The sequence below is a fragment of the Oncorhynchus masou genome, chromosome 13 (assembly GCF_036934945.1).
Source record: "Oncorhynchus masou masou isolate Uvic2021 chromosome 13, UVic_Omas_1.1, whole genome shotgun sequence".
NCBI lineage: Eukaryota > Metazoa > Chordata > Actinopteri > Salmoniformes > Salmonidae > Oncorhynchus > Oncorhynchus masou.
The window spans coordinates 33,311,759-33,333,084 of NC_088224.1; the positions used below are offsets into that span (position 1 = coordinate 33,311,759).

The window sequence follows — 21,326 nt, forward strand, 5'->3', positions numbered from 1 at the left end:
TTTGAAGGAAGTTAGCAGTAGTTTGCTAACTACCTTTACTACTGTACCTGTCGACTTCCAGTCATTGCACTTAAAATGCCAGAGTCTCGCAGTATCCCCTTAAGCCTGTAGACACAAGGGAGAGGCATATTGTTAAGCTTGACAGGGCATTTTGTCTTAAACGCACTTGTCATGTTTGGGGACTCCACCTTCAGGCCACATACCAAGAGATGAGATGAGTATACAGACGCTAAGGAGTGTAATGGTATTACCACTATTGTCTGATATTTAGGGAGTGGTTGGTGGAATGGGTGGACCATAAAATTGTCCAGGGTAGGGTATACTGCTGTTGTGCCCTTGAGCAAGTGCACCTGACTTCAATAGCTTAATTCAGCTATCTAGTCGTGTAATTCTATGATGTGTGAAATAAAGTTTATGAGCAAGTATTGTCAGGAGGCAATTATACATTCTGTTAATACCAGGTAGTCGTATGGGGCAGCATCCAGGAAAAACTCTGAGCCCTACAATACGAGTCTGGTTAAAAGGTATTGGCTAAGGATTGCTATGTCACCTGCTATGTCACTGATTCTTGTGTACTTAGTAGCCATTGGCTGTAATTAGGAAAATATACAGATGAGATCAATTTTGCAAGTTTTGGTCACCCTGACGAGGGTAGTTTGACGGAAAGCTTGGTACAATAAAGATACATTTGCATTGATATTAAATGTACACTGAACAAAAATATAAATGCAACATGTAAAGTGTTGGTCCCATGTTTAATAAGCTGAAAAAATAAAATAAATATATTTTTTTAAATTGCAGAAATGTTCCATAAGCACAAAAAGCTTATTTCGCTCAAATGCTGTGAACAAATTTGTTTACATCCCTATTAGTAAGCATTTATCCTTTGCCACGATAATCCATCCACCTGACAGGTGTGGCATATCAAGAAACTGATTAAACAGCATGATCATTACGTGGCGCAGTGGTCTAGGGCGATGCTAGGCTCCGACACATTGGTGCGGCTGGCTTCCGGGTTGGATGGGCGCTGTGTTAAGAAGCAGTGCGGCTTGGTTGGGTTTCGGAGGACGCATGGCTTTCGACCTTCGTCTCTCCCGAGCCCGTACGGGAGTTGTAGCGATGAGACAAGATAGTAACTACTAACAATTGGATACCATGAAATGTAAAAATAAATACAAACAAAAGCAGCATGATCATTACACAGGTGCACCTTGTCCTGGGGACAATAAAAGGCCACATCAGTGGGGTGTCACACAACCCCACAGATGTCCCCAGTTGAGGGAGCGTGCAATTGGCAGGCATGTCCACCAGAGCTGTTGCCAAAGAATTTAAATGTTAATTTTTTCAACCATAAGCCATGTAGTTTTAGAGAATTTGGCAGTACGTCCAACCGGCCTAACAATCACGTGTAACCACGCCAGCCCAGGTCCTCTACATCCAGCTTCTTCACCTGCGGGATCATCTGAGGGGTGGAGGGGATGCTGAGGAGTATTATTATTCTTATTCTGATTGGCGGCTCCCCTCATCAGCCATTTGAAATCAATAGATTAGGGAATAATTTATTTATTTCAATTGATTTATTTCCTTATATGAACCGTAACTCTGTAAAATCTTAATAATTGTTGCATGTTGCGTATATATTGTTGTTCAATATAGGAATTTTCCCCCTGTATCTTTCGCAGCTTGGTTGGGTATGCAGCTGACATTCACACAAACTGTATACAAGTTTTGAATATTGGCAAAGTTAACGCTAAACACTCAGTGGGCAGTTTATTAGGTAGACCCATCTAGTACCAGGTTGGAACCCTCTTTGCCCAGAGAACAGCCAGAAATATTTGGGGCATGGAAATGTTGCTCAATTGGTATCAAGGGACCGAACGAGTGCAAGGAAAACATTTCCCACACCAGCAGCATGTACCATTGACAGCAGGCAGGATGGGGCCATGTACTCATTCTGCTTACGCCAAATCCTTACTCTGTCATCAGCATGACGCAGCAGGAACCAGGATTTATCGGACCAGGCAATGTTTTTCCACTCCACAATTGTCTACTGTTGGTGATCGCGTGCCCACTGGAGCAGTTTCCTCTTGTTTTTAGCTGATAGGAGTGGAACCCGGCATGGTCATCTGCTGCAGTAGCCCAGCCGTGACAAGGACCAACAAGAGATGCCATTCTGCACATCCCTGTTGTACTGCGACGTTATTTGCCTGTTTGTGGCCCCGCTATTAGCTTGCACGATTCTTCCCATTCTCCTTCGACCTCTTATCAACAAGTGGTTTCCACCCGCAGGACTACCGCTGACCAGAAGTTTTTTGTTTGTCACACAACTCTCGGTAAACCCTAGACACTGTCGTGCGTGAAAAGCCCAAGAGGCTGACCATTTCTGAGATACTGGAAGTGGCACGCCTGACACAGATGATCACACTACGCTCAAAGTCACTTAAGTCACTCGCTTTGCCCATTCTAACATTCAATGGAACAGGAACTGAATGCCTCACTGCCTGTCTGCCTGCTTTATACAGCAAGCCACGGCCACGTGACTCTCTGTCTATAGGAGCTAACAAATTTCATGAACGGGGTGAGTGTACATCAACAATTCATTCAATGCGATGCATAGGTCCCAAAGAAAAAGGTTCCATAAAGAAAGGCAGCAGGTAACCAGTCAGGCAGGACCACTTTAGACTGGCAATAATGGTAAGAAACTGGCAGGACTTCATTAATTATGATATTCACCATGGGCATTTTTGGCAATAAGTATTCTGTCTCCATCTTTCTTTCCTCTCCTGTGTATATTTTTGTCACACACCCAGACCTCAACCCTTGCACCTCTTCTTCTCTCCCTTACTTCATTGTATGTTTAGGTTTTGTCTGGCTCTATTTAATGAAATCTAAATCATCTTGATGGAGTGCTATTGTGCTCTTCCAAGACTCCGATCCCCAAGGGGGCTTGAAGGGGCGTCAGGTAGCCTACTGTTCAGAGCGTTGGGCCAGTAACCGAGGTTGCTATATCGAATCCCCGAGCTGACAAGGTAAACATCTGTCGTTCTGCCCCTGAACAAGGCAGTTAACCCACTGTTCCTAGGCTGTCAATGTAAATAAGAATTTGTTCTTAACTGACTTTCCTGGTTAAATAAAAAAAAAAAATAATAATAATAATAATAAGTGTCACACGTTTGTCGAAGCCCTAGCTACTAATCATGGAATTCAGTTAAGTGTAATCAGATGTGTTTGTTAGAGATGTAGCTTAACTGTGACACCAGTAAGGCCCGGAGGAGCAATATTGCTGACCCCATTTTACTCCTCATAACATGCATAGGTGGTAGGGGTTGATTTGAAATTGGCTGCTCAACGAACCTTCAGCTGTCCCTGTGGCAGGCCTAAAGGGCTCGCCAGCTGCTCTTTGCCAGGTGGGTCTCTGTGAGGAGGAGGGGGGTACCAGTAGCCCTTCCACATGGCACCCAATGGTCTCCTCAGCGGCCGCTGTGGTCTTGAGCACATCACTCAGCACCTGTCGGAGGCTCTCGTTAGCCTTACGCAGCAGATTCCTGTGGAAAGAAGAAAATAAACAAAAATATGAAATGTTGGTGGGAGCAAAGATTATGGACTTTCATTCACTTAAAACAAATATTTTTGTTACGGGTGAGGTTGGCAAGACGCATACTGCACAAGTGCTTTGGTTAACTACATATGTACAGTGGCAAGAAAATGTATGTGAACCCTTTGGATATACCTGGATTTCTGCATAAATTGGTCATAAAATTTGATCTGATCTTTATCTAGGTCACAATAGACAGTCTACTTAAACTAATAACACGCAAACAATTATACATTTTCATGTCTTTGAGCACACCATGTAAACATTCACAATGCAGGGAGGAAAGAGTATGTGAACCCTTGGATTTAAAAACCCTCCTTTGGCAGCAATAACCTCAACCAAATGTTTTCTGTAGTTGCTGATCACAACGGTCAGGAGGCATTTTGGGCCATTCCTCATTACAAAACTGTTTCAGTTCAGAAATATTCTTGGGATGTCTGGTGTGAACTGCTCTCTTGGGGTCATGCCACAGCATCTCAATTGGGTTGAGGTCAGGAATCTGACTGGGCCACTCCAGAAGGCGTATTTTCTTCTGTTGTTGATTTACTTCTGTGTTTTGGGTTGTTGTCCTGTTGCATCACCCAACTTCTGTTGAGCTTCAATTGGCGGACAGATAGCCTTACATTCGCCTGCAAAATGTCTTGATAAACTTGGGAATTCATCTTACCGTGGACTGATGAACATCAAGGCTTTTAGAGATACTTTTGCAACCCTTTCCAGCTTTATGCAAGTCAACAATTCTTAATCTTAGGTCTTCTGAGATCTCCGTTGTCCGAGGCATGGTTCAAATCAGGCAATGCTTCTTGTGAATAGAGGTTCTTGTGGTTCCGACTTAGGTATTTATAGTTGTCCACATATTCTAGGTGTCTGGCTAGACTGTAAACACACCTTCCAGACTCACATTAAGCATCTCCAATCCAAAAGTTAAATCTAGAATCGGCTTCCTATTTCGCAACAAAGCCTTCTTCACTCATGCTGCCAAACATACCCTTGTAAAACTGACTATCCTACCGATCCTGGTCTTCGGCGATGTCATTTACAAAATAGCCTCGAACACTACTCAACAAATTGTATGCAGTCCATCACAGTGCCATCCGTTTTGTTATCAAAGCCCCATATACTGCGACTTGTAAGCTCTCGTTGGCTGGTCCTCGCTACAAATTCGTCGCCAAACTTACTGGCTGCAAGTCATCTATGTCTTTGCTAGGTACAGCTCCACCTTATCTCAGCTCACTGGTCACCATAGCAACACCCACCCGTAGCACGCGCTCCAGTAGGTATATTTCACTTGTCATCCCCAAAGCCTACACCTACTTTGGCCGCCTTTCCTTCCAGTTCTCTGCTGCCAATGACAAATTGAAAAACAAAAATCACTGAAGTTGGAGACTTATATCTCCCTCACTAAATTTAAGTGTCAGCTGTCAGAGCAGCTTACCGATCGCTGCAGCTGTACACAGCCCATCTGTAAACAGCCCATCCAACCAACTACCTACCTCATCCCCATATTCGTTTTTCTGCTCTTTTGCACACCAGTATTTCTACCTGCACATCCTCATCTGCACATATATTACTCCAGTGTAAATTGCTAAATTGCAATTACTTTGGCTCTATTGGCATATTTATTGCCTTTACCACCCCATTTCATTTGCACACACTGTATACAGATTTTTCTATTTTGTTATTGACTAAGTTTGTTTATCCCATGTGATAACTGTTTTTGTAACACTGTTTTTGCTTTATCTTGGCCAGGTCGCAGTTGTAAATGAGAACTTGTTCTCAACTGGCTTACCTGGTTTAATAAAGGTGCATTTTTTATTTAAAAATAACTAAAGAATAGCAACATTTTGGGAGTGCTTTCTATAGGGCAACATCTCCAATCTCATTGATTGGACTCCAGGTTAGCTGAATCCTGACTCCAATTAGCTTTTGGAGTAGTCATTGGCCTCGGGGTTCACATACTTTTTCCAACCTACACTGTGAATGATTAAATGATGTAATCAATATAGACAAGAAAAATACAAGAATTTGTGTGTTATTAGTTTAAGCACATTCTGTCTATTGGTGTGACTTAGATGAAGATCAGATCAAATTTGATGACAAATATATGGCGAAATCACAAACGTGGTGCTTGGTCATATTCACTGCATACATCTCTTTTTGAATACATTTGTGTGTCGAACAATAAAAATAAAGTAGCTAAAATCTTTTAATTTTGCTCTAAGAGCACCTGCTGAATTAACCCACTTACACAAAAGTATTACATTGTCACAGTCAGTCAAAAACACATCTTCTAGTTAAGACATTTTAGTATAGAACGAGTCCCTTGTCTGTCTAACCTTTTATCTGTTTATACAGTGCTTTCGGAAAGTATTCAGACGGACGCCACTCCACTCCCCATTTTGTTTAATTACAGCCTTATTCTAAAATTGTTTAAATCGTTCCCCTCATCAATCACCACAAAATACCCCACAAGAACAATGCAAAAGCAGGTTTAGTATTTTTTGCAAATTCATAAAAAAATACAACATTTACTGAAATATCACTTACATAAGTATTCAGAGCCTTGACGCATTACTTTGTTGAAATACCTTTGGCAGCGATTACAGCCTCGAGAAGGTTTTCATCAAGGATCTCTTGTATTTGCGCCATTCCTCTTTCACTTGATCCTGACTATTCTCCCAGTCGCTGCCGATGAAAAACATACCCATTGCATGATGCTGCCACCACCATGCTTCACTGTAGGGATGGTGCCAGGTTTCCTCCAGAAGTGACGCTTGGCATTCAGGCCAAAGAGTCTTGGTTTCATCAGACCAGAGAATCTTGTTTCTCATGGTCAGAGTCCTTTGGGTGCCAAGCTGGCTGTCATGTGCCTTTAACTGAGGAGTGGCGTCCGTCTGGCCACTCTACCATAAAGTCCTGATTGGTGGAGTGCTGCAGAGATGGTTGTCCTTCTGGAAGGTTTTCCCATCTCCACATAGAAAGTCAAGAGCTATATTAGAATGACCAAGTTTTTGGTCAGCACCCTGATTGCTCAGTTTTGATGGGCGGCCAGCTCTTGGAAGAGTCTTGGACAGGTGTGTGCCTTTCCAAATCTTGTCCAATCAATTAAATTTACCAAAGGTGGACTCCAATCTAGGTGTAGAATTTTTATTTGATTTATTTCACCTTTATTTAACCAGGCAGGCTAGTTCAGAACAAGTTCTCATTTGCAACTGCAACCTGGACAAGATAAAGAATAGCAGTTCGACACATACAACAACACAGAGTTACACATGGAATAAACGAATATAGTCAATATTACAGTAGGAAAAAAAAGGAAAACAATAAGTCTATATACAGTGAGTGCAAATGAGGTAGGATAAGTGAGTTAAGGCAATAAATAGGCCATGTTGGTGAAGAAATTACAATATAGAAAGTAAACACTGGAATGGTGGATGTGCAGAAGATGAATGTGCAATTAGAGGTACTGGGGTGGAAAGGAGCAAGATAAATAAATAAATAAATACAGTATGGGGATGAGGTAGTTGGATGGGCTGTTCACAGATTGGCTATGTAGAGGGATCTGTGAGCTGCTATAACAGCCGGTGCTTAAAGCTAGTGAGGGAGGTAAGAGTCTCCAGCTTCAGTGATTTTTGCAGTTCATTCCAGTCTTTGGCAGCAGAGAACTGGATGGAAAGACAGCCAAAGGATGAATTGGCTTCGGGGGTGACCAGTGAGATATGCCTGCTGGAGAGTGTGCTACGGGTTAGTGTTGCTATGGTGACCAGTGAGCTGAGAAAAGGCGGGGTTTGACCTAGCAGAGACTTGTCGATGACCTGGAGCCAGTGGGTTTGGCGATGAGGGTGAAGTGAGGGCCAGCCAACGAGAGCGTACAGGTCGCAGTGGTGGGTAGTATATGGGGCTATGGTGACAAAACGGATGGCACTGTGATAGACTGCATCCAAATTGCTGAGTAGCGTGTTAGAGGCTATTTTGTAAATGACATCGCCAAAGTCAAGGATCGGTAGGATAGTCAGTTTTACAAGGGTATGTTTGGCAGCATGAGTGAAGGATGCTTTGTTGCGAAATAGGAAGCCGATTCTAGATTTAATTTTGGATTGGAGATGCTTAATGTGAGTATGGAAGGAGAGTTTACAGTCTAACCAGACATCTAGGTATTTGTAGTTATCCACATATTCCAAGTCAGAGCCATCCAGAGTAGTGATGCTGGACGGGTGGGCAGGTGCGGGCAGTGATCGGTTGAACAGCATGCATTTAGTTTTACTTGCATTTAAGAGCAGTTGGAGGCCACGGAAGAAGAGCTGTATGGCATTGAAGCTCGCCTGAAGGTTAGTTAACACAGTGTCCAACGAAGGGCCAGAAGTATACAAAATGGTGTAATCTGCGTAGAGGTGGATCAGCGACATCATTGATGTATACAGAGAAGAGTGTCGGCCTGAGAATTGAACCATGTGGCACCCCCATAGAGATTACCAGAGGTCCGGACAACAGGCCCTCCGATTTGACACCTGGTAAACCAGGTGAGGCAATCATTTGGAGGATAATCAATGGAAACAGGATGCATCTGAGCTCAATTTCGAGTCTTGTAACAAAGGGTCTGAATACTTAAGTAAATAATGTGTGTTTTTATTATTTTTAATATATTTGGAAAAAAATCTAAAAAACTGTTTTTGCTTTGTCATTATGGGGTAGTGTGTGTAGATTGCTACGGATTAAAATAAATGTTTAATCCTTTTTAGAATAAGGTTGTAACGTAACAAAATATGGACAAAGTCGAGGGGTCTCAATACTTTCCAAAGGCACTGAATGTGGGTATAAAAAAATGAAACAATTCTCTGGTAAAAAATATACAATAAATGTGCAGAGGTAAAATCATGACACGTGCAGAGGAGTTAATTATATTCTTACAATATAAATTAAACTGAAAGTACAGAACATTTCTATCATTCTCGAGTCATACCTCTCAGTAGTGATGACTTGATGATCTGGACAAGAAGAGTCATCCTCTCTATCTTGTGACGAGATATTTCCACCCATGGCCCTCTTCCTCCTGACCTCTTCATCTTTCTCACCTTCCTCTTCTCCCCTCTTCTTCAGTGGATGGACCGGCAGGAGGGAGAAGAACGACAACAGCCCTGTCATTATCACCCGTTTACAGACAAGCACAGACTTTCACACTGTGTTGACGATTCCTGGAAACATGAGACGGCGATGGCCAGGCGAGCTGAAGACATGATCATTACATGGAAAGTGGATTCAAATCAGACGAGAGTCGTAGCACGCACCAGTACACACACACTTACACAAATCCATGGAAGCTAGGGAAACACTAGTAGCTTTGTGCTGTTATGGCAACAGGTGCACCAGAGTCCAGGGCTGATGCAGGAAGTAGAGTGGCTCCCTCTCATGGTGAGGGAACAGAAATGCTGCTCATTCAGATAGAATACTAATCTAAAGATGTTCATGTTGATTCCTAAATGACCACATTGTGTGTACTTGTGAAGGCTGATGAGGTTTCTGCCACAATCTCTTTACATTTGAGCTTCAATCTTTATATTTCATCATTTGGTTGAGATTTAACAGTTTGACATTTAAATTAGAAACGAAAAGAGTAGGTACTCTTCATGTCATAATAAGTTAGGCTATTATGCAAAGAGCACATAGTCCCAACTGAACATCAGTAAACGCAGTCAATAGATTAACAGGGTTTAATGTACTGAGGGTATAACATTATAATAACTACACACATCAAGGTGCCAAAAGCGACAGCCATCATGGGCATTCGGGGGCTGGTTGCATAAAAAAAGCCTGAAGACATTTCAATTCACACTACTGAAAGTGAGTTTCCATTCATCAAACACTGAATAACATTTAGGGATTCTGAAAACAACTCCGAAGAAATTCCAACTAGCACTACTGAGAGTAAGTCTCCATCAAACACTGAAAAACTGCATCATCACTATGGATTCTGATGTCTCAACTCTGATGTCTTTTACACTGAGGTGGAAAGTAGCAGAGGTGCAACTGAACTGTAAAATAAAAACATTACCTTTTCTTTCTGTGAGACTCCGCTTTTCACTTGCACTTTTTCACTTTCCTTCTTTCTATTTTCTTTCCTCTCACTCTCTTCCTCAGAGGAATAGCCCATCTGCAATAAAAAAGCAAGTTGCCTTAATTTATTCAATGACCAAAATGATAGCATTCACAATAACATAAAATGGCTGTTTGATGCTTCGACTCAAAATGTTAAAACATTTGTGATGCAGTGGCGTGAACACTATGTGGTAGCTAAGCAAACCCCTTCCATCGCCTGTGCACGTTTGTCAAGTTGGTGGTGAATGTCTCTATACATGCAACCTCTTCCCCACACACACACAAGGGGGAAAAGTAGCCTAAATGCATGCAAACTCCAACTATTAACAATAAGGCAATTGCAGTTACAGCTCAAGTCTGAAGTTTACATACACTTCGGTTGGAGTCATTAAAACTTATTTTTCAACCACTCCACATATTTCTTGTTAACAAACTACAGTTTTGGCAAGTCGGTTAGGACATTTACTTTGTGCATGACAAGTCATTTTTCAAACAACTGTTTACAGACAGATTATTTTACTGTATCACAATTCCAGTGGGTTAGAAGTTTACATACACCAAGTTGACTGTGCCTTTAAACAGCTTGGAAATTTCCAGAAAATTGTGTCATGGCTTTAGAAGCTTCTGATAGGCTAATCGACAACATTTGACTCAATTGGAGGTGTACCTGTGGATGTATTTCAAGGCCGACCTTCAAACTCAGTGCCGCTTTGCTTGACATCATGGGAATATCTAATGAAATCAGCCAAGACCTCAGGAAAAAAAAGGTATATCTCCACAAGTCTGGTTCATACTTGGGAGCAATTTCCAAATGCCTGAAGGTACCACGTTCATCTGTACAAACAATAGTATGCAAGTATAAACACCATTGGACCATGCAGCCGTTATACCGCTCAGGAAGAAGATTAATTCTCCTAGAGATGAACCTACTTTGGTGTCAAAAAGTGCAAATCAATCCCAGAAAAAACAGCAAAAGACCATGTGAAGATGCTGGAGGAAACCGGTACAAAAGTATCTATATCCACAGTAAAACAAGTCCTATTTCAACATAACCTGAAAAGCCGCTCAGCAAGGAAGAAGTCACTGCTCCAAAAACACCATAAAAAAGCCAGACTACGGTTTGCAACTGTACATGGGAACAAAGACCGTACTTTTTGGAGAAATGTCCTCTGGTCTGATGAAACAAAAATAGAACTGTTTGGCCATAATGACCATCGTTATGTTTGGAGGAAAAAGGGGGAGGCTTGCAAGCCGAAGAACACCATCCCAACTGTGAAGCACGGGGGTGGCAGCATCATGTTGTGGGGGTGCTTTGCTGCAGGAGGGTCTGGTGCACTTCACAAAATAGATGGCATCATGAGGGAGGAAAGGTATGTGGATATATTGAAGCAACAGACATCAGTCAGGAAGTTAAAGCTTGGTTGCAAATGGGTCTTCCAAATGGACAATGACCCCAAGCATAATTCCAAAGTTGTGGCAAAATGGCTTAAGGACAACAAAGTCAAGGTATTGGAGTGGCCATCACAAAGCCCTGACCTCAATCCTATAGAAAATTTGTGGGCAGAACTGAAAAAGCGTGCGGGAGCATGGAGGCCTACAAACCTGACTCAGTTACACCAGCTCTATCAGGAGGAATGGGCCAAAATTCACCCAACTTTTTGTGGGAAGCTTGTGGAAGGCTACCCATACTTTCTACAAGGATTAAGTGTTAGGAATTGTTAAATGAGTTTAAATGTAGTTGGCTAAGGTGTATTTAAACTTCCGACTTCAAATGTAAACAACTACATTTTCCAAGTTGTCTTCAACATTACAGGATTAGTCTTTAGTGTGTGTTAGGAGGACTCTCGTCACATTATGAACAACCCGGCATCCAATGTCATCATGCAAGTAATGACTAATCATGCAATAAATGTTTTTTGAAAAGCCTGGCGTTGCAAGGGTTGTCTGTCTGTGTGTGTGTGTGTGTGTGTGTGTGTGTGTGTGTGTGTGTGTGTGTGTGTCAGCAGCACACCGTGAGTGTGGGCAGGACATTCACACAGTGAGCTTTCAAAATAAATGAATATTTAATTCAGCATAAATACTGTATCTCAAGCGTGTAAAACACAGGGCTCGAATGACAGCTCAAGTACTCAGATCATACCACAACGGTGCTTATATTTTCTCCCACACCTATCACTTATGAGGACATAAAATGATCTACTGTAAGCTTTCAGGGAAAGTATTTATTTTACCTTTATTTAACTAGGCAAGTCAGTTAAGAACAAATTCTTATTTTCAATGACGGCCTAGGAACAGTGGGTTAACTGCCTTGTTCAGGTGCAGAACAACAGATTTGTACCTTGTCAGCTCCGGATTTGAACTTGCAATCTTTTGGTTACTAGTCCAACACTAACCACTAGGCTACGCTGCCACCCCGACCCAAGCACCATTACATTGAGGCTTGCTAGGCCCTTTAGCAATGTCAAAAATCTAAACGAAAAGTTACTATGGCATATACCTTTTGGCGTTGCGTTAGTTTATGTCTCATACATACTTTTGGTGACAATGCTAGCAAACAGGCTACGGTCTTCCGAATGAAAATAAGCGACCTGTGGGTGTAGCCAATATTGCAGCCGAGTGAAGCATCTTTGGTTTGACGTCACAGCCTCTTCGAATAGGAACACTTTGGACATGACGTGATAGTAGGCTATGGCTTAGGCTAAAAAAGTATTGAGAAAAAGAGCTAGAAGGAGAAGGAGCGAGGGAGACAACGAGTTTAAGGACACAGTGTTTTCCTTCAAAAGGACACAGTGTTTTCCTACAAAGCAAACCACACCATGTGAGGTATAATAATATCCCTCCCTAGGCGATCAAGTGGTTTAACCCACTAAGTGCTTCTCAATATGAGGAGCAATGGGTTTGACGAGACAATACTTGGCTGGTGAATGAAAATCACTCCACTTCATTTTCAAACTCGTCATTTAACACAGAACTACATTCAGCTTCTACGGAGAGTGGTTTTATGTGGTTAGATTGCATGTTTCGAAGAGCATAAAAACTCATCCAAGTCCTAAGCATCTTCGAAACTAATGCCAACCTCGGTGTCATAACCCCAAATACAAACAATGAACACATGCTATTGTGCAAATCAAATACTATCCAGAAATCCCCCAATGCTAACCTGCTCAGATCCTGGACCTCTGCGGCGAAGCTGCTCTTTAATCCCATGGAGTTCCGCAGTCCTTTCCTCTAGCTCTTTCTCCAGCCTTTCTTTTTCCTCCACGATCCTCCTCTGCACCTCCTCCAGAGAGATGCCCTTGGTGAGTGAGCTCCTAGGGGTTTGCTGCTCCTCTTCCACCCCTGCCTCGTCCTCCTCGGACTGGGTCTGCATGGCTGAGGTGGTCTCGCGGGCGCTCTTCGTGATTCGGGCCAATTCGCTTTGCTGAGCAAACTCCACCGACATCTGAACTATGACCTAGGAGATATGCGTATGAGCCAATCATAGTGGAATGGTTTAAATGTAATGTTGACAAGTGAAAGGCAAAACATTTTAATGTATAATTTCAAATAAATTAAAAATTAAATACCGAGCTTCTACAGATTATTTTTCATTTACAAACATTTGTGCTAAAATAATTATGTTATTGATTGTTTGATTATGGCTTTTCAAATCTCCCAGTATTGCTATCTGCAGCATTAGCTCTAGGCAAATATTGCAATTCTTCAGCCATTCCTGGATCTGTGACCAAAAACGAGCTACATATGAACAATACCAAAATAAATTATCTAATGACTGCCTCCTCACAGCAAAATCTGCAGAGCTGGGAAGATTGTATCCCCCATATATATATAACATTCCAGTGGTTGCAAGAATTTTGTATAGTAATTTAAATTGAAAAATATGAAGTTTTGAATCAGTCGTTGTTTTGCATATCAATTCATAAACCATGTGCCATGGATTGGTTACATTGAAAATCTCTTCCCAACTATTTTGCAATTTATATGGCACAGCTGTCAGTTTTTTGGTCCTTAAATTAAATTGGTAAATGTTTTTATTTATCACACTTTTCTTATACCATTTATGTTCTTTAATACAGAGCTGACAAAAGTTCCTTACTTTTTTCCCCTTCTACTTGCCTCTTCCATTTTTCTGGTAATGCTGCAATTAGTTGGTTGTAATTTTGGGTAGAGCAGACATTCCCATATGTCCGTGTTAGCTGCATGTGTGACATAACTCCACCAGTCCTATTTATGATATCATTCACAAAAATTATCCTTTTTTTTTAATCATTTAGTATATCTGAGTTTAACCACAATATTTGTTGCATTATTATTTTATTTTTTTCAGGTGGATTAAACTGAAATTGCAACCAACTTTCTCAGGCTTGTTTTAAAAATTACGATATTGGAGTTTATTTCCTTTTCAAACAACCGAAAATGAGCAGGTGTAATCTGAATAAAGGGAAAAGGCCATTCTTGAACATAGGATGAGACATTCCTACCAATTTTCTAGAGAACCAGTTAGGATTAAATATAACTTTTCTATGACTGATGCCTTTAGTGACATGTCTAACGCTTTAATAATTTCTGCCCTCTACGAATTCATATTCATTATATAAATAGGCCCTTTTAATTTTGTCTGGCTTGCCATTCCAAATAAAATTGAATATTTTTTGTTCATATAATTTAAAAATCAGGTCAATAGGTGTAGGCAAAACCATAAGCAAACAGGTCAACTGTGATATGACTAAAGAGTTAATCAGGGGTGGCCAGAAGAGGACTGGCCACCCCACATAGCCTGGTTCCTCTCTAGGTTTCTTCCTAGGTTTTGGCTTTTCTAGGGAGTTTTTCCTAGCCACCGTGCTTCTACACCTGCATTGCTTGCTGTTTGGGGTTTTAGGCTGGGTTTCTGTAAAGCACTTTGAGATATCAGATGATGTACGAAGGGCTATATATATACATTTGATTTGATGATTTTTCCACAAAGAGACAGGTATTTTCCTTTCCACGGTAGCAAGATCTTATCTATTTTTGCTAACTTTCTATAAACATTTACTGGAGTAAGATAATTTCTTTATTTTGGGATTTGTAAACCGAGTATTTCCATATCTCCGTCAGACCATTTAATTGGTAAACTACACGGAAATGTAAAATTTGCTAGCAAAAGTATCTAGATCCTTTATGATGCCGTGGAGAGATTCTAATCGTGGTTTTAAAACAAAACATGAATCATCAGCATACAATGACACCTTAGTTTTTAAGCCACGGCTTTCTAATCCCTTAATATTATTGTTTGATCTAATTTTAACAGCTAACATTTCGATGGCAATAATATATAGATATGCCGATGGTGGACAACCTTGTTTTACTCTAGATAGTTTCAAACTTTGAGATGTAGCCATTATTTACTATTTTGAACCTAGGGTTACTACACATAACATTAACCCATTTTATAAGAGATTACCCAAAATTGAAATATTCTAGGCATTTATATATAAGCTCTAGTCGTACTTAATCAAAAGCCTTTTCAAAATCAGCTATGAAAACCAGGCCTCGAGTCCCAGATATTTCATAGTATTCTATTGTTTCCAGTACATGTCTTATATTAGCTCCAATGTAAAAAAAAAAACTGTCTGATTAGGATGAATAATATTTGACAATACTTTTTTAATTCTAAGCACCAAGCATTTTGCTAGGATTTTTGCATCACAACACTGAAGTGTAAGAGGTCTCCAACTTTTTATGGATTGGATCTACCACTTGGGTCCTGTTTCAGTAATAATGATATCAGACCATCTCGTTACGTGTCTGATAATATACCATTTATATAGGAGTGGTTAAAACATGCTAATAATGGTCCTCTAAATATATATATTTTTAAATTGTGTATACTTCCACTGGTATGCCATCCAGCCCTGGAGTTTTCCCAGCCTTAAAGGCTTTAATTGCATCAAGAAGTTCCTCCTCTGTAATTTGGCCTAAACATGAGTTTCTCTGTACAGATGTTAATTTTACATTATTATTAGGAAAGAAATCCACACAATTAATTTCAGTGAGTGCATATGGATATGTTTTCTTGCTTGTTAGTCTTAAGTCATTCGACAAGACCAGTTTTGGTCACTCTTCAAAGAACAATAGGACCACAGAGATACAAACACATCAGGAATGGAGGTCGTTCAGAATACGAAATTGCTCCTCGTTAGGAAATCAAGTTTTTTTTAAACTATGTAGAAAACATGATTTTGATACATAAGTTTGTCTGTAACCTACAATAACTCTGTTTTTCGGGGGGGTTTATAATTGTCCCTGTTCGGCAGTTAACTTCTTACCTTAGCTATCTCCTCCTCCACCCTCTCCTGGTGTCTCCTCTCCTGCACGCCTTGGTCCTCCGTGCTGGGTCCCTCGATATAGCATTTGCTCCCGTTGATGCCCCCCGGGTCCGGCTTTACCTGCAACCACACGTCCTTCTCTCCTTCCTCCCTCACTCTCTCGCTCTTTTCCTGCACCCTCTCTTCTCTGAGTCTGCTGAGCTCAGCACAGTGTTGTTCCTTCAGCACTGCCACCTCCTGGTGGTACTTGTGGTAGAGAGCTGTCCTCAGCGTCTGCAGCAGCGCCATCATGCCCATAGACTTGGCTGGCCCGCGTAGCTCCGTGTCCAGACCCACCAACAACGCATCCTCCTCCACCAGCTAGAGATGAGGGGGAGGAGTGGACAAGGAATAGGATGGGGAAAGGATAGACACAGACATAAAAATAAATTAACCAGAGGGAAACGTATATGGAAGAAAAATAGGAGAGGAGGCGAGAAAAATATAGGAATTGAGCAAAAGTCAGGAGAAAAGAGGGAAAGATCCAGAGGCTTTTCAGAGTGTGTGCCCCCTCCCTTCCTCCTCAACCACCCGCTGGAGAGAAATTCAATGATTCTACTTCCTATGCCTTCAAGGCTGAAAGATGCACTGATAAATAGAAGTCAGACATCCTATAGAGTAGAGTTTCAGTTCGGCTAGAGCACCACTACGTCAAGCTACAATGGTAAGTCTTTCCCTTTTCTCTTTTTTTCAGCTATGCCTCTCAATTAGTGAATCGTTATTGTGCTACAATAGCGCCTGGTGTTGGTTGCTCTCGATTACTCATTTTCTATCACTCTCCATCTACTTCCCCCTTTCCCTCCACCTTTCAGTCTACTCCATGCATTCTACATATTTCTCTCTCTCACCAGACAGCTCTCCATTTTTCCTCCCTCTCTAACCCTTTATTTCTGTATTTTCTTTCTGTCTCCCTCAATCTCTGAGCTCCTCAATTCTCCGGCTTTCTTCTCTGATGTGAGAATCAGCGTCTCACGCTGCTAGACCAGAAAGCAAGGGAGGTAGCGAGAGCAAGTGAACAAGCGGGAGGTGGATTGATCGTGAGACTTGACTGAAACGGACCGGGTCACTCGTGTAGAGAGAATCGTCCTTTAATGCAGGCGAAGACTTGATTACCGTAGTAGTATATACAGTCGGAGGTTTACATACACCTTAGCCAAATACATTTAAACTCAGTTAACAATTATTGACATTTAATCCTAGTAAAAATTCCTTGTCTTAGGTCAGTTATGATCACCACTTCATTTTAAGAATGTGAAATGTCAGAATAATAGTAGAGAAAATGACTTATTTCAGTTTGTATTTCTTTCATCACATTCCCAGTGGGTCAGAAGTTTACATACATACACTCAATTAGTATTTGGTAGCATTGCCTTTAAATTGTTTAACATAGATCAAACGTTTCAGGTAGCCTTCCACAACCTTCCCACAATAAGTTGGGTGAATTGTGGCCCATTCCTCCTGATAGAGCTAGTGTAACTGAGTCAGGTTTGTAGGCCTCCATGCTCCCACACGCTTTTTCAGTTCTGCCCACATATTTCCTATAGGATTGAGGTCAGGGCTTTGTGATGGCCATTCCAATACCTTGACTTTGGCCATTTTGCCACAACTTTGGAAGTATGCTTGAGGTCATTGTCATTTGTGACCAAGCTTTAACTTCCTGACTGATGTCTGGAGATGTTGCTTCAATATATCCACATAAATTTCCTCCCTCATGATGCCATCTATTTTCTGAAGCGCACCAGTCCCTCCTGCAGCAAAGCACCCCCACAACATGATGCTGCCACCCCCGTGCTTCACGGTTGGGATGGTGTTCTTCGGCTTGCAAGACTCCCCATTTTTTCTACCAAACATAACGATGGTCATTATGGCCAAACAATTACATTTTTGTTACATCAGACCAGAGGACATTTCTCCAAAAAGTAGATTCTTTGTCCCCATGTGCAGTTGCAAACCATAGTCTGGCTTTTTTTATGTCGGTTTTGGAGCAGTGGCATCTTCCTTGCTGAGCGGCCTTTCAGATTATGTTGATATAGGACTCATTCTACTGTGGATATAGATACTTTTGTACCGGTTTCCATCTTCACAAGGACCTTTGCTGTTGTTCTGGGATTGATTTGCACTTTTTGCACCAAAGTACGTTCATCTCTAGGAGACAGAACGCGTCTCCTTCCTGAGCGGTATGACGGCTGCGTGGTACCACGGTGTTTATACTTACTATTGTTACGTACTATTGCGTACTGTTACGTACTATTGTTTGTACAGATGGACGTGGTACCTTCAGGCATTTGGAAATTGCTCCCAAGGATGAACCAGACTTCGAGGTTTACAATTTTTGTCTGAGGTCTTGGCTGATTTCATTAGATTTTCCCATGATGTCAAGCAAAGAGGCACTGAGTTTGAAGGTAGGCCTTGAAATACATCCACAGGTACACCTCCAATTGACTCAAATGATGTCATTTAGCCTATCAGAAGCATGATATAATTTTCCAAGCTGTCTAAAGGCACAGTCAACCTAGTGTGTTAACTTCTGACCCACTGGAATTGTGATGCAGTGAATTATTAGTGAAATTATCTGCATGTAAACAATTGTTGGAAAAATTACTTGTGTCATGCACAAGGTAGATGTCCAAACCGACTTGCCAAAACTATAGTTTGTTAACAAGAAATTTGTGGAGTGGTTGAAAAACAAGTTTTAATGACTCCAACTTAAGTCTATGTAAACTTCGGACTTCAACTGTAGCTAACGCTAGCATCCACGCTATGCTAACTGCTTACATAACCGGCGCCTCGACTCTTCAACTTCCCCTCGGATAAAAATCAGTTTAAACGCGTGGCGTTTCACTGCAGCCTGCCATCCAGGGATCTGGGGAAGATTTTAGCCAAAGGCAACATTCCATTCATCCCCCTCCTCCATCGCTCGTAGTGACGACTAATGGAGTGTCTTAAATCAAATCAGAGTTTTTGCTTCGAGAAGAGATGGTGTGTGACAGGAGAAGATTTGGCTAAGTGAGAAGGGAGCAAACCTGTAGTTCCTCTGCATCCTCTTCCTCGGTCCGCAAGCCAAGCTGGGCAGCACTGGACAGGCTGAAAGACAAGGCCGAATTAAATATAAAGACAGAAGACATTAGTGAATGGTAAAGGGTAAACATACATCCACCATACTGAAGACAGCGTACTAGTGAATCTACTAGTATTATTTTTCAACATCTGACTTTTTTTTTTAGGAGATTGAAAGTCATGATTTACTTTAAGTCTGAAGTTCAGTTAATTTTCAACCACCCACAGTGTGTGAATTGCACAGCGAAAGTGCCCTGTCTAAATTCCCCTTTGGGATTAGCTAACTGGCACCATTCTATCAATCAATGTCATCATGGGGCATGTACAGTGGACTGTAATATTTGAAACTTTGCGGATAGAAATGTAATGCATAGAACCGACATACAATTCCCTATTATTCTACATGACAGAGAAGTACTCTGAGGGTTATTCAGATAAGCAATAATTTTTGTACATGATACTTTCCATCTGAATGTTACGTAACCTAGCCCTGCCCGGAATAAGTCCTCAGGCTTCGATACCAAAAGGCTCAAAGTATTAATATAATTTAACAGCAGGGTGCAGTAGTATCAGTTAATCATACCCATTAGATTAGAAGATGGTTTATCACAGCATAACCTAACGTAGCATGCATAGAAAGTCACTTGAGTAGTGTCCTTACTTCCATTTTTCAGGGGAAAAGGTTGAAAATAGTGTATCCCTAAAAGCCAGAAAGATCCTTTTTATGACAATGCCACTAAGGGTGATCATAGTGAGACTGTCCTCTACAGTAGCTGGTAAGCAAGACTACTCACCAGTGGAAGTCAAAATACCCCAAATTAACATGCAACAACCCCAAAGTGTGAAGACAGAGCAGTCTGTGTCCATAGACTACTTAACAGGGTAAACAAACATCATTTTCAAATTTGGGAGAATTATCCCTTCAATTTTCTATTGATATGGAAACACCTTGAGGATGGCCAAATGGGGAGACGGATGTTTTTGCTCTTTGCCTAGAGATGTTGGGCAAGAGAAAGCGTACTTTGTGGGTTAGTAATTAACATGCTTTTAAACAACATGTAAATATTTCATAAACTAGGCTGTGCGGCTGGCAGATAAGCTATCATTGCTTCACTAGACCCTCCCAGTGTTTTGCATGTGAAGAACTACAGTGGGGCAAAAAAGTATTTAGTCAGCCACCAATTGTGCAAGTTCTCCCACTTAAAAAGATGAGGCCTGTAATTTTCATCATAGGTACACTTCAACTATGACATCACATTGTAGGACTTAATGAATTTGCAAATTATGGTGGAAAATAAGTATTTGGTCACCTATAAACAAGCAAGATTTCTGGCTCTCGCAGCCCTGTAACTTCTTCTTTAAGAGGCTCCTCTGTCCTCCACTCGATACCTGTATTAATGGCACGTGTTTGAACTTGCTATCAGTATAAAAAGACACCTGTCCACAACCTCAAACAGTCACACTCCAAACTCCACTATGGCCAAGACCAATGAGCTGTAAAAGGACACCAGAAACAAAATTGTAGACCTGCACCAGGCTGGGAAGACTGAATCTGCAATACGTAAGCAGCTTGGTTTGAAGAAATCAACTGTGGGAGCAATTATTAGGAAATGGAAAACATACAAGACCACTGATAATCTCCCTCGATCTGGGGCTCCACGCAAGATCTCACCCCGTGGGGTCAAAATCATCATAAGAATGGTGAGAAAAATCCCAGAACCACACGGGGGGACCTAGTGAATGACCTGCAGAGAGCTGGGACCAAAGTAACAAAGCCTACCATCAGTAACACACTACGCCGCCAGGGACTCAAATCCTGCAGTGCCAGACGTGTCCCCCTGCTTAAGCCAGTACATGTCCAGGCCAGTCTGAAGTTTGCTAGAGAGCATTTGGATGATCCAGAAGAAGATTGGGACAATGTCATATGGTCAGATGAAACCAAAATATGACTTTTTGGTAAAAACTCAATTCGTCGTGTTTGGAGGACAAAGAATGCTGAGTTGCATCCAAAGAACACCATACCTACTGTGAAGCATGGGGGTTTGAAACATCATGCTTTGGGGCTGTTTTTCTGCAAAGGGACCAGGACGACTGATCCGTGTAAAGGAAAGAATGAATGGGGCCATGTATCGTGAGATTTTGAGTGAAAACCTTCTTCCATCAGCAAGGGCATTGAAGATGAAACGTGGGTGGGTCTTTCAGCATGACAATGATTCCAAACACACCGCCCGGGC

At 41.5% G+C, this 21,326-nt stretch overlaps 1 protein-coding gene across 8 annotated transcripts in view; it reads right to left on the minus strand.

The window, feature by feature from the left end:
- Positions 1-21,326, minus strand: part of akap9 (A kinase (PRKA) anchor protein 9) — a 133,631-nt gene that overhangs the window by 63,313 nt on the left and 48,992 nt on the right. For 7 of the 8 annotated variants that reach the window (XM_064983537.1, XM_064983538.1, XM_064983535.1 and 4 more), the window contains 6 exons: positions 19,059-19,119; positions 15,997-16,356; positions 12,849-13,142; positions 9,645-9,743; positions 8,556-8,686; positions 3,355-3,545 (listed from right to left, as the gene is read on the minus strand). In XM_064983537.1, the coding sequence (XP_064839609.1) occupies positions 3,355-3,545; positions 8,556-8,686; positions 9,645-9,743; positions 12,849-13,142; positions 15,997-16,356; positions 19,059-19,119 (1,136 nt within the window). The remainder of the gene's footprint in view (positions 1-3,354; positions 3,546-8,555; positions 8,687-9,644; positions 9,744-12,848; positions 13,143-15,996; positions 16,357-19,058; positions 19,120-21,326) is intronic. The other variant, XM_064983532.1, reaches the window with a different exon arrangement.